The 12,599-nt window shown below is 41.0% G+C and overlaps 1 protein-coding gene across 2 annotated transcripts; it reads right to left on the bottom strand.

Annotated features, from left to right (window-relative positions):
- Positions 1-5,676: 5,676 nt before the first annotated feature.
- On the bottom strand, positions 5,677-11,348 carry LOC107276474 (probable transcription factor KAN2). 2 transcript variants are annotated; one of them, XM_015768120.3, is made up of 6 exons: positions 10,365-11,348; positions 10,143-10,219; positions 8,854-8,905; positions 8,580-8,733; positions 6,801-6,864; positions 5,677-6,456 (listed from the first exon to the last, which is right to left on the bottom strand). In XM_015768120.3, exons 1-6 carry the CDS (start codon positions 11,020-11,022, stop codon positions 6,367-6,369), a joined length of 1,095 nt encoding a protein of 364 aa, XP_015623606.1. In that variant the 5' UTR covers positions 11,023-11,348; the 3' UTR covers positions 5,677-6,366. The 2 variants fall into 2 exon arrangements, with proteins under 2 accessions (XP_015623606.1, XP_015623607.1); XM_015768121.3 differs by lacking the exon at positions 6,801-6,864.
- Positions 11,349-12,599: the final 1,251 nt, after the last annotated feature.

The following is a 12,599-nucleotide window of genomic DNA, read 5'->3' as shown; positions in this document are numbered from 1 at the left end:
TACACGGACCACAATATTTTTGCACTTGAGTTTATGACAAGGACACTGTTAGCATATATACCTTATTGCATTGATCGAGTTATTGTATTTTTTGGTTGGGTCCAATTAACAATCCTGGACTTTTTGCACATGAGCTAACTCCTGCATCTGACCTAAGGATGTGTTTGAGAGGAGAAAAAGGAGAATATCAAGAACATACATAAACGAGATAAGTCATTAACGTATGATTAATTGAATATTAATTATTCTAAAATTAAAAAATAGATCAATATGATTTTTATAGTATCTTTTCTATATAAACTTCTTCAAAAAGAAACCGTTTGACAGTTTGGGAGAACATGCGTGAGAAAAACGAGGGACTTTTCTCCCTCCCATGCCTCAAATGGACGCACCCTAACTGTGTATTCTTTACCACATCTTCCTAACTTCTACTTCTTTTTTTTTGCGCACGCTTATGCTTCTGAAACTGTTAAACGATGTGTTTTGGAGAAAAGATTCTAAGAAAATTTGTTTTAAAATATTAAATCAATCAATTTTTCATGTTTATTTTGTTCATGATCAATCATGCACTAATGGATCATTCCGTTTTAGGTGCTGGGAGATGAAGTTCTCAACCGATACCTCCAAATGCAACCTAAGTCTTCCCTCTCTTCTCATTAGCTCAAGTGATATGTCAGCTTTTGACCTATATGTTATAGCAATAAATTTTAGGCAAATTTTACCGTAGGCGTCGCAAACTGGTGGTTTTAGCTACTGGTTATGGCAAAAGTAAATCTTTTGGAGAAGAAAATCTCAAAATGTGGCTATTTGTTACTCTCTCCGTTTTAGGTTATAAGACGTTTTTGACTTTAGTCAAAGTCAAACTGTTTCAAGTTTAACTAAGTTTATAGATAAATTAGTGATATTTGTAATACTAAATTAGTGTCATCAAATCAATAATTGAATATATTTTCATAATAAATTTATTTTGGGTTGAAAATGTTACTGTTTTTTTCTATAAACTTGGTCAAACTTAAAGCAGTTTGACTTTAACCAAAGTCAAAACGTCTTATAACCTGAAATAGATGGAGTACTAGACACCACATCAATTAGAATATTCATTTACTGTCAATTAAATAAGAGAAAAAATTATGAAGTTTTAGAAATACCCCTAGTGCCACACATCCACACGTCAGTTCTCCCATCTCTCTCTTTACCTCGATCACTTTGTATCTCTTTGCTTCACAAATCAAGAAGTTTATCTTTTAATAACACTTACATACTCATCTATCAATATTACTTTGTTGTTAACGTGTGGCGCTTTGGTCTTTTCTCTCTATATATTAAATTTTTCTTGAGAGATGTTTGAAATTTATTTTGGGATAGGAGTTGCTAGCTGTGCCACTTTTCCTGTAAAATCCAAACAAGCCCTGGAAATTGGTGTGAGGGGGAGCTAGCCAAGAGCACCAATCCAATCCAAGAGGGGTCAGGTCGATCAGTAGCCTGTTCAGGCTCACAGAAGTTTTTGGAAAGCTGTACAAGCTAGATGAGCTTTTTGCTCGGATATCCACGCATATGCATGTCAAACTCTCTATTCATACATTAAGGGGTGTCCCCTTATTTCTGCATATCACTTAAAATATCATCATTTTTAAAAAAAATAGTAAAATATATCGATATGTTATATTTAAGCCACTCCACAAGCATGTATATTCAAATTCAACAACAAAAATAATTAACTTGAAGATGAATATAACATGTAATTTGCGGTCAAATTTGTTACTTTCATCCGTTTTATAATATAAGTTATTCTAGCATTTTCTATATTCATATTGATGTTAGTGAATCTAGATAGATATATATGTCTAGATTCATTAGCATCAATATAAACGTGGGAAATGCTAAAATGACTTAAATTATAAAACGTAAACGGAGGAAGTATTTTTGTTTCAAATTGTATAAGTCAATTTCAACTTACATATTTGTGGAAGGATTTATATCATATATTGATCTATCTTAATATTCTTTTAATTTAATTTTTTAAAAAATATTTAAACGATATGCACAGAGCCACTTCCGTATGCATATGCATTGCACTGCATTGCATGCATGCATGCATGCATTCCCGGGGGCAGAAAACGCCCCAAAACAAAAATCGGCAGATCTAGTGATGGATCGATTAGAGAGGAGAGAGGTAAACGCTAGTAGTACTAGCTATAGCAGCTTGCATGGCTGTTGGATCAAGGCTTTCCAAGAGAGGTCACCTCAGGCCTCACATCGTCCGTCCATCACATGCTGGACGTCGTCGATCTTACCGTCCACCCAACCCGACGCACACACGGTCATTCCTGAAAAGATTTGACTTCAATTCCTTCTTCTTCCTGGTCCATGTCCTCGTCCTCTTCTTAATCCTTCTTCTTACTATGGTTGTAAGTTTAGTTCGTGTGTCAAAATTTTTTTAAGTATACAGACACACATTTGAAGTATTAAACGTAGACTAATAATAAAATAAATTACAGATTCCACCTGTAAACCGCGAGACAGATTTATTAAGCCTAACTAATCCATCATTAGCAAATGTTTACTGTAGCATCACATTGTTAAATCATGACATAATTAAGATCAAAAGATTCGTCTTGCAATTTACAGTCGGACATACTGTGTAATTATTTTTTTTGGTTTACATTTAGTGCTCCATACATGTGTCTAAATATTTGATATAACAGAAAAGTTAGAAGTTTTTTTTTAAAAAAAATAGAATCTAAACACGGCCTATTTTTTTCAACCTCTTCTTTGTGCGTGCATGGGGCTGAGTGAGTGAGTGATTGACGCAGACAATTGCATGCATGCGTACACATGCACGGCGGCCATATCCATAGCTAGGGTTGTTCCCCAAATTGACAAATCTGCTGTTGCAAGTTACAGCCGTAATGCATTCATATACATGCATGTTCTTGGTATATCGGCCGGCCGGCGTCTGTAGTAAATTGATTTCACTGTCGGGCCTACACCATCCGTCCCATAAAAAACTAATTTTTAGAGATAAACCTGGACAAACATGTGTCTAAGTACATTCTTATAATTTGTCTTTTTTGGGACGATGGAGTATGAATGAACGGACCTCTAAATTACTACTATTCGATCATATATTCAGATTGATGTAGTAGTAACAGTTAATTTTGGAGTTGAGGTTGGTATGACAGGGTTGAGGATCGGAATTAACCAAGTGAGGACCATAAAAATATACTACTGTAGTACCGATGATCTTGGTGATCGAACTCCTTCGGTCTCATTCAGGCTTTTTTTTTAATAAACATATATACTCACAACGCGCTGACATATCTTACTCGGTGCCTAAGACCAAAGTTATAAAGTTATATGGTTCCCGAGATCAAGTTCGTACTTTGGCCTAGATTTTCAACAAAAATAATTTCAAGGGGGTAGTATGGGATTCACCGTCGTAATCCAGAGCATTACAATTCGTGTATTGGAAAATTCTCAGGTGTCAGTTTGCGCAAGTGGGCACAATTTCGACATGGCTAAATGTTTGCATTCTCAAGTTGAAATTCTGATAGCTAGAGGATGGAGGGCGACATTCGCTCGCTGTCACTACCTTGTACTGTCATATATGGACATATACTCCCTCCGTTTTAAAATATTTGACACCGTTGACTTTTTAGTACATGTTTGACCGTTCGTTTTATTCAAAAACTTTTGTGAAATATGTAAAATTATATGCCTACATAAAAATATATTTAACAATGAATCAAATGATAGAAAAAGAATTAATAATTACATAAATTTTTTGAATAAGACGAATGGTCAAACATGTACTAAAAAGTCAACGGTGTCAAACATTTCGAAACGGAGGGAGTATATAGCTAGAGATAGAGGGGTACGATCGGTTATGATTCGATATCGATTCGTCTTTCCCTTTCTCATAGAGATTTGGCTTGATTTATCTCGCGACATATATCCATACATACCAAATCAAATGGAAACCTTGCAATATACTAAAATTTTCTTAAATGAGCTCAGTCAATCCGAAACGAATGACTTATTAATTAGTTACTTTCAAGAGATCGAACCATATTCTCGACCTTTTCTTTATTCATCACTTTTTTTGTCGCTCATGAACTACAAATCCAATCAGGGTCGTACACTCGTACCTATATATGACATGCATAGTAAATACTACAGTGAAGCTAGGAATCTATTTCTAGCTAAAGAGACAGACCGAGCAGAGCAATCAGACTCCATATACATGCATGGTCCACACACACATATACACAACACATATACGCGCTCTCTTTACACTTTTTTTTTTGGCATAACAAAAGATGAAATCTTTCTCTTAACGCTTGGCCCCCAGCTAGGTATACATCTCATACACAACGTACAAACCATGCATCATATCCATTTCGTCCTCTCTCTCTCTCTCTCTCTCTCTATATATATATATATATATATATATATATATATATATATATATATATATATATATATATATATATATATATATATATATATATATATATATATATATATATATATATATATATATATATATAACTGATAGTGAAACCATCTTTGATTGGTCCGGCAAAATCCACAATAGTCCCGGTTATAAAAATTTTGATCTTTAGTCCCAGTTGGTAACACCAATCGGGACTAAAGATGATCTTTACTCCCGGTTCATCCCCTGTCAGATGTATGTCAGGGGGCCGAGGATCCGGTTGGTAACACCAACCGAGACTAAAGATCACCACTTTAATCACGGTTGGTACTACCAACCGGGACTAAATATCAAGATGATTTTTAGTCCCGGTTGATAGTACCTCTTGATCTTTAGTCCCGGTTGATAGTACCAACCGGGACTAAAATTAAACACGTAGTATATAATCTCTATCCCTTATCCTCTTCTCCACAGTTACAACTTAACAGATCGAATCTCATCCCCTCTCCTCAGATCTATCCTTTCTAACTCTCTTCTCCAACTCCTCCCCTTCCTCCTCTCCTCCCCCTTCTCTCCCCTTCCTCCTCCCCTTCCCGGCCGGCCTCCCCTTCCCATTCGGCGGGCGGCGGGGCGGCGCCCGGTGGGGTCGCGCTCGGCGGAGGGCGGCGGGCGGCGGCGCCGCGCGCGCCGGCGGGCGTGGCGGGCAGCGGGGCCGCGCCCGGCGGCCGGCGGCCGGTGGGGCCGCGCCCGTCATTCGTGGCGACCGGCGGCGGCAGCGGCATTCTTTTTTTTTTTTAATTTGTGATGATTTACTAAGATGTATTTGACTGAGAAGTTACAAATTTGTGATTCATTGTTTGGATCTGTGATGTATTTGAGTAATTTCTTAGGATATTGTGATGTATTTATTTGTGTGTATAAGTAACTTTGATTTGATTTGTGATGTAGATTTGAGATGTTACTTCGATATATGGATTGGGGGTTTGATTTGGGATATGTATCCCACGTGATTTGGGAGAAAATAAAAAAGGAAAAAAAGAAAAAGGGGATCATCTCACTGCCGCAACCCTCTCTTTAGTCCCGGTAAGATCCCCTCTCTTTAGTCCCGGTTGGTGTTACTAACCGGGACTAAAGATCTATTTTTAGTCCCAGGTATTTAAACCGGGACTAAAGATAGCGATCTTTAGTCCCGGATTGGTAGTCCCGGTTTGAAAACCGGGACTACAGGGGGTTGCGAACCGTGACTAAAAAGCATTTCTCCACCAGTGTATATATATAGCTAGCTAGCTAGCTTAGCTCTCTTCATGTTTTTAGTAGTAGTAGTAGTAAACCAGAAGCAACAAAGCAATGCGCATATGTGCCCTAGCTTTAAGCAAGCAAGCAGCAGGCAGGCAAGCAAGGCACCCATCTTCTTGCTCTTGCCCTGCCTTTGATAAAGCCTATGATCTAGCGGTATATATATCTCTCTCTATATCTACCATGCACGCACGCACAAAGAACATACACACACACGCACGCACGAGCCCATGTCCCTAGATCGATAACCCCCCCCCCCCCCCCCCCCCCCCTTTTGCACTTTGTTCCTGGATCAACGGTTGCAGTGTTATCTTATTCCTCAGCCTCAGTTATCTTGTTTGCTTTAATTTCTTCTCTCTAGCTAGCTTTGGTCGATCTCCTCTCTGATCCTCAGCTTCGTAGTGCAAATGGGGCACACATGCGTGTGTGTGTTTGTGCATCTGATCTTCACTTCATTCTCATATTCTGCCCTACTTAGTTTTGACACATGATGTATCATGTATGTACTAGCTAGCTAGCTAGCCCTCTTCACCCAATCTCCGATGCGATCTCGATCGATCGATCGATCGAAATGTCGTCGACGATCGATGGATGGTTAAATTACATTCTTCCCAAGGTGAAGTCGAGGTTGGGTTTCATGGCGCTGACAGTCGTCTCCGGTATTTGGAACGGCGGCGATTCAGGTCGGAGGCGTCGTCGTCTTCAGGGCTCTGTGACTGCACGTCCTGCAATATAATGTAGTACGATCTCGGTTAGATGAGTGCATGCAGGGATAAAAAGAATAAAAGATTGCGATGACGATGATGAGATGTGATAACTGTGCAGAAACTGATGATATGATGGCCCCCCATATAAGCTAAAGTTAGAGCCTGCCGACAATATGCATTGATCAAAGCTCAGCAAGGAAGCTGTGTCGAAAGATGCATGAAAGAAAGAATGAATCAATCGAGAGGGGTGATCAAACAAAGGAATGATCGCCATTGCACTAACTCTAGCATGTAGCATCATGGCCATTAGTGAGCTAGAGGTATTGGAGACAATGATGAAACTTGGCTTGCAAAGTGGGTACCTCGAAGGATTTGATGTCTCCATGGGTAGCATCTCTTGATTTGTCATGGAACCAGGCCCCTCTACTGCTTAAGCAAGGAGAGAAATGAATGAATTAATTAAATTACCCTGGAGAGAAAAAGCGTATCATGGACTGAGAGAATCAAATGCCTATATATCTATGTATATCTCTTTTTCATCTCAGTGGGAGTCCATTGCTAGAGATGAGAGAAAACAAAAGGCAGGGAACAAAGCTAACACCCTACTTTAATTTCACCGTTATAAGATGCTGTAAATGACAAGCTAACTTTATAAGAGGGTGGCTAATCCAAGGTAAAAGCTGTGCATGCATGCTTAGACTACGTGCTCCTCCCATGTGATCTGGCACGGTGAACAATGCCTTCATATCTGTGCATATATATTGCTCACACATGTAGCTGCCAGGAAGGTTCATGTACTGACCACATACAGTACTGAGCACACAGTCCACAAGACACCACAAGTACTGATCTAGCTATATGTATAGTGTGCCTATATGAATGCATGCCCGAGTGCATTCTTAGTTTGGTACGGTTTTTCATTTCTTATTGAGATTATATTCCACGGTCTAAAAGATTCCATCGCACATCATGTAAAAAAAGAGAGAGAACAAAAAATATAATCAGGAGAGGCTATAGATATGGATGCTGTTTCTCATGTAGTTTCTCAAGATTCTGCTAGTGGAGAACTCTATTGTCTCTTGTAGTGGGGGGGGGGGGGGAATATGTCCCCTTTGCTATAGCTTAATTAGCATATATACTAATCAATCTCGGAGCTAGCTTAATATTATAATTTGGGAGATGATTGCACCATCATGGGGAGCAGATGGAACAAAGGTATGAGCCCTGGTGCTTTTTGTGAGCACTCGGAGGTGGTTGATGATATGGTAGTGCAGTAGTCACAAAGAAAATGAGACAAAGGAATATATTGTTTCGCCTAAAGTAGGAGCATACGACTGGTTTAATCAGTCCAAAAGAATATCTGAAGCCTTGCATTAGCTGGTTCTTAATGTATTCTTAATGTAACAGTTGATTTTGAGGAATATTTAGTTTGAAGTCCAACCAAACGTTTGATGCAGGTAATGCCAAGCTAGCCAGCACGACTCCCATGCATGAAAGACCAACCAAATCAAGATATATATACAGTGGAAATATTGCGCTGTGAGTAAACTGCTAGTAATTTTTTTTCATGGATACATGAATTCTGAACATTGTTTTTTTTAAAGAAAAAAAAGATGCAAAGGCAAATATATATAGCTAGTGAAAGCGCCAAAGGAGTACTAATGTACTGTACATGTATTTAATTTCTGTGTATCTATGCGTGGTACTTTTTGGCTACATGTACATAATATAGCAGTCTCTAGCTACATGTAACCAGAAGCAGCCTTGACCTCCAGACATAAGTAGCTAGCTGACTATATATAGCTGCTTTCTGTGTTAATTCGCCTTTGGCTTGGAGTACTTCTACAGTGCTAGCTGCTGTTAACTACTCCAGTAATAGCTACATTAATTAGGAACATTTAGTTTGTCATCGAATACTAGGGCCCAAGAAGCACTAGCTTCAGGTTCAGTACACTAGCTACTACTACTAGAGCTTGATATTAAGACCAATGTCACCAGAGTGATGAGATCAAATGGAATAGGAGCAGGCTCTCATATGATATAGGAGTAGCATTAGGAAGCAAACATAGGAACTACTAAAGTTTAGCAATTAGTTTTATAAGAAATAATGGCTTTAAAATTTCTGTTTGCATGTATGTCACCTTGAGGAGTTGTTGCTCCGTAGAGCACACATGCTGGATCCTTGTTCATTGCCGTCAAAATTGGATTGTTGCTGAACAGAAGACTCTGACCCACTAGTGTTGTTGATGTCAAACAGATTGTCGTCTGGGATCTCTATGATAGTCTTAGTTTGCCCTACAAATCCAACATATTTTTGCAACGTTTCAGTATTGATCAAATACACCATCGATCGGTATGATGCTTCTTCCCCTTTTTTTTTTGTGTGTGTGATTAGTGTTATATATACACACATACCATATGGTGGAGCAGGTTGTTTGTGGTCAGTGGTCTTGATGGTCCGGTACATCTGCAAGGAGAATTAGCTATATCATTGATATATATATATATATGTACTTACATGAAGTTGGGGTAACCAATATTCTTCAGGAATACATAGGATTTTTTTTATATGAGGAATATAATACGTTTCTTTTTTCCAAATGCATAACATGCATTTCATGGATGGAGAGCTGGTATAAATGAAGTCAAATTAGTACTCCTAAGGACTACTATTCCGTAACAATCTTCAAAAAAGAAAAGAAAAACAAAAAACAAAAACTAAAGGAGCAGTAGTGGTAGGAGTAGTACAAGGAGAGAGAGAAGTGACCATAAATTTTTCGCCTGCATGCACACAGCACAAACGGAGGCATTGATGGCTCGATCAGCAGCTGCTGCTACTGCTGCTACCACTACGACTGTGCAGCGTGCAGCATGCAGCTCAAAGCAGGCAGAGGCCGGGGTGTGTGTGTGTTGAAGCTTAATTATTGAGAAATGATGCCGTGGTTGTACTTGCCCATGATCTGCTCTTGGGCAGCATGCATATCAATGCCCTTTCGATCCCCTCTTCGTGCGTGCGAGATCGATCGATCGATCGAGCGAGCGAGAGAAACGCATCTATCCATCCATCCTCCGCGCGGTGCGTGCATGCATGTCGTCTCGTCTCCGGGCCGCGGCTAGCTTTTAATGGCCAAACAACACGCTGCACTGACGCTGCGTTTGCATATGTGCTGCTGCTATAGCTTTGTGCCCCAACTGCTCATCTCGGAGTTTTTATTGAAAAGCTGCTCCCCCCGTGTTGCAAAAGCTAAGCTTACACCTCTTTTCTCTCTTCTCTCTCTCTCTCTCTATCTATCTAGCCAAGGACATGCATGTGGGGAGTGAAACTTGTAGAGAGAGAGATGTTTTTACTGCCCAGCCGGCAAGTGAACTGAGAAATGACTATTCCATGCATGAGCTACTGTGTGTGAGAAAGGATCGAACGTAATTAACTTTTTGTCCTCAGATAAAGGAAAGGAATAGTGTATAATATGAATGTCTTCCATATATATACCAGGCACGTATTTGTATTTTGTACAGTACTCCTTGGTGTGGATATAAATTGTTAATTAGGAGTAGATGTACATCTACGCTGGTACGACTCTTTATTAGAAAAGGAAGTACTCGAATGGTTTAATTTCTGAGAGAGGGATAGAAAGCTTAATTCAGCCGGATATATATCAGATTAACCAATTAACCGGTCTTGAAGGATTAGATGATATACTCACCTGCAAGTGAGACTTGACATGAGCTAAGGTCAGGTCCTTCACGTCCATTAGCTCAAGAACTGACTTGGGTGTAGCTCCTGCAAAACCAAAATTGGAGAAAATTAGTGAAAAAAAATTCAGGAACACTGCGTAGCATATGTGGTTCAATTCTTGTTTAGCTAACATGAAGAAGTTTGGAAGATGCAAAAAAAAGAAAAAAAAACAGCAAGCAGGTTTGCGTACTCTCGTGGCCTCCGAGAAGCTCGACGGCATGGACGAACCGCGCGTGCAGCGACGTCGTCCACCGCATCCGCGGCGCGCGGGCGCCACGCTTGGCGGGCGCCGCGGCGAGCCGCAGCGCCGCCGCCTGCTTGCTGGGGGACCTCGGCCCGGCCCCCGGCGCGACGCCGATCGTGTCGGCGTAGCAATGCTGGTGGTGCTGGAGGTGGTGGCTCTGGAGGAAGGGCAGCGGCCGCGAGGTGTTGTACACGGGGATTCCCCGGATGGGCCGCGCGAACGCCAGGTCCTGCAGGCCGCCGCCGGCGGCCGCGTCCTGCGGCGGGATGGGCTGGGTGCGGTGCAAGAACTGGAGTGCGCCGCCGAGCTGGTGATGTTGGTGGTGGTGGTGGTGATGGCCATGGCCATGGCCGTGGCCGTTAGCTGCAGGCGCGACGGCCGCCTGCTGGTAGAAGCCGCCGGCACCGCCGCCAACCCCGCCACTCGCTACCGGCGGCGAGGAGGAAGTAGCGACGGAAGGACCTGTACTTGCCGCCGCCGCCGCCGTGGTGGTGGTCGTGGAGGTTTCAAGAGCTCGTTTCCAAAACCCTAAGTCCATTGACTTGGTGGCAGGAGGAGGGCTGATCTGGAGCTGCAGGTCAGGGTGTGCCGGGAACAGCTCCATTGATGATCTCTTCTTGTCCTTGCGATGACTCAAGAACTCCACTTCTTGAGAGAGGTCACAAAAAATATATATTTATGCGCAGCTGGCTGAACAAGTACTTGCTCTTGATCTTGTTGGGAATTGAGATTGATGAGGAAAAAGAAGAGAAGAGAAGAGAGAGGAGTTCTTGCTTGGAAGATGGAGGAGAGAGGGGGATGAAAGGTAGGAGACGAGCTGAGAGAGAGAGAGAGAGAGAGAGAGAGAGAGAGAGAGAGATGGAATGGAAAGGACAGGAGTGTGTGTTTGTATGCGCAGTGTGTTTGTGTGAAAAAGAGGGGGTGTAACTTGTTGCTTGGAGGTGGCCTAGGATGGAAGATATAGATTGGTCTTTTCTTCCACACCATGCACCTCCTTTTACTTTCTTTTCCAACTTTCTTTTTTTTTTGGGGGTTGCCCCTTCTCTCTTCTTTTCTCTCTATCAATCCCTTCTCTCTCACACATAGTACTCTTTTAATTAGATGTGTTTGGGGACAGATAGCTGTGGGAGAAAATGACACTTGATTAGGATGGATGGATATATGCTGTGCGTGGGAAGGAAGGGAAGGGAAGGGAATGTTATAGGTGTGTGGTGGTATCATTCCCTTTTCAGGCTATATATGCATATATGCTTTTCTTGTTCATTTGTTGGTGACCAAGTGCTATACAATCCATGCAGAGCTTGATCTTATTATAGTCATGTAGCGTTCATGCTAACTACCTGTACTAACAGTGTGTGAATTTTAAGAAGGATGTTGTCAACATCTTTATGAAAAACAAGATCTACCGAGACGTTTGAAACTGATTATCTCCCTAGCTACCTAATAAATGTTGGTTCAGTCTATATATGGAGTATATATCATACAGTACACTACAGCGCAATAATCTCTCTTGTGGTTTTGAAGCCCCCCACGATCGACCAAAGCTGTTCACTTCTATCTGTCCCTCTTTGATGAAACCTAGCAGTACAGCTCCATGCGTTTGACATTTTAATAAACTATATTTAGCCTTTATGCAATACCCGTACACACATACTACTCCCTCCCTCCGTTTTTTTAATGTAGGTCGGTCATTAACTCTCTGATATATGTTTAATTATTCATTTTATTTAAAAAAAATATAATTATTATTTATTTTTATTGTGATTTGATTTATTATCAAATATTTTTAAGCAAGATTTAAATATTTTTATATTGAGAAAAGACGAATAGTCAAACATCGATAAAAAGTCAACAGCATTAGATTAAAGAACGGAGATAGTATTTGTTTTTTATGTACTCCATGATTCCGTGCGAACCTCCATGGCATCTACCTGCGATATATAGGTGAGATATGCAGCATGTTCTCCCAAACGCCAAGTACGCCGGGCCTGGCTTAAACACCAAATTACCCACCAGCCGCTGAAATATACTTACGCGGCAGGCACGACAAAATCGAAGCCGTTAGCTGTAGCTGTACGCGCGAGATTAATTAAGCACCCATACTACCCGTTAGCTGGTGCTGCTGATCAGTGTACTCCCACTACTACTACCTCCTTCGCTCGTGTACAGAGAACGAGCTGT

This window comes from Oryza sativa, chromosome 2 (assembly GCF_034140825.1).
Source record: "Oryza sativa Japonica Group chromosome 2, ASM3414082v1".
NCBI classification, from domain to species: domain Eukaryota; kingdom Viridiplantae; phylum Streptophyta; class Magnoliopsida; order Poales; family Poaceae; genus Oryza; species Oryza sativa.
Note: the sequence above shows the minus strand (reverse complement) of the source record. Positions and strands in the feature narration are given on the sequence as shown.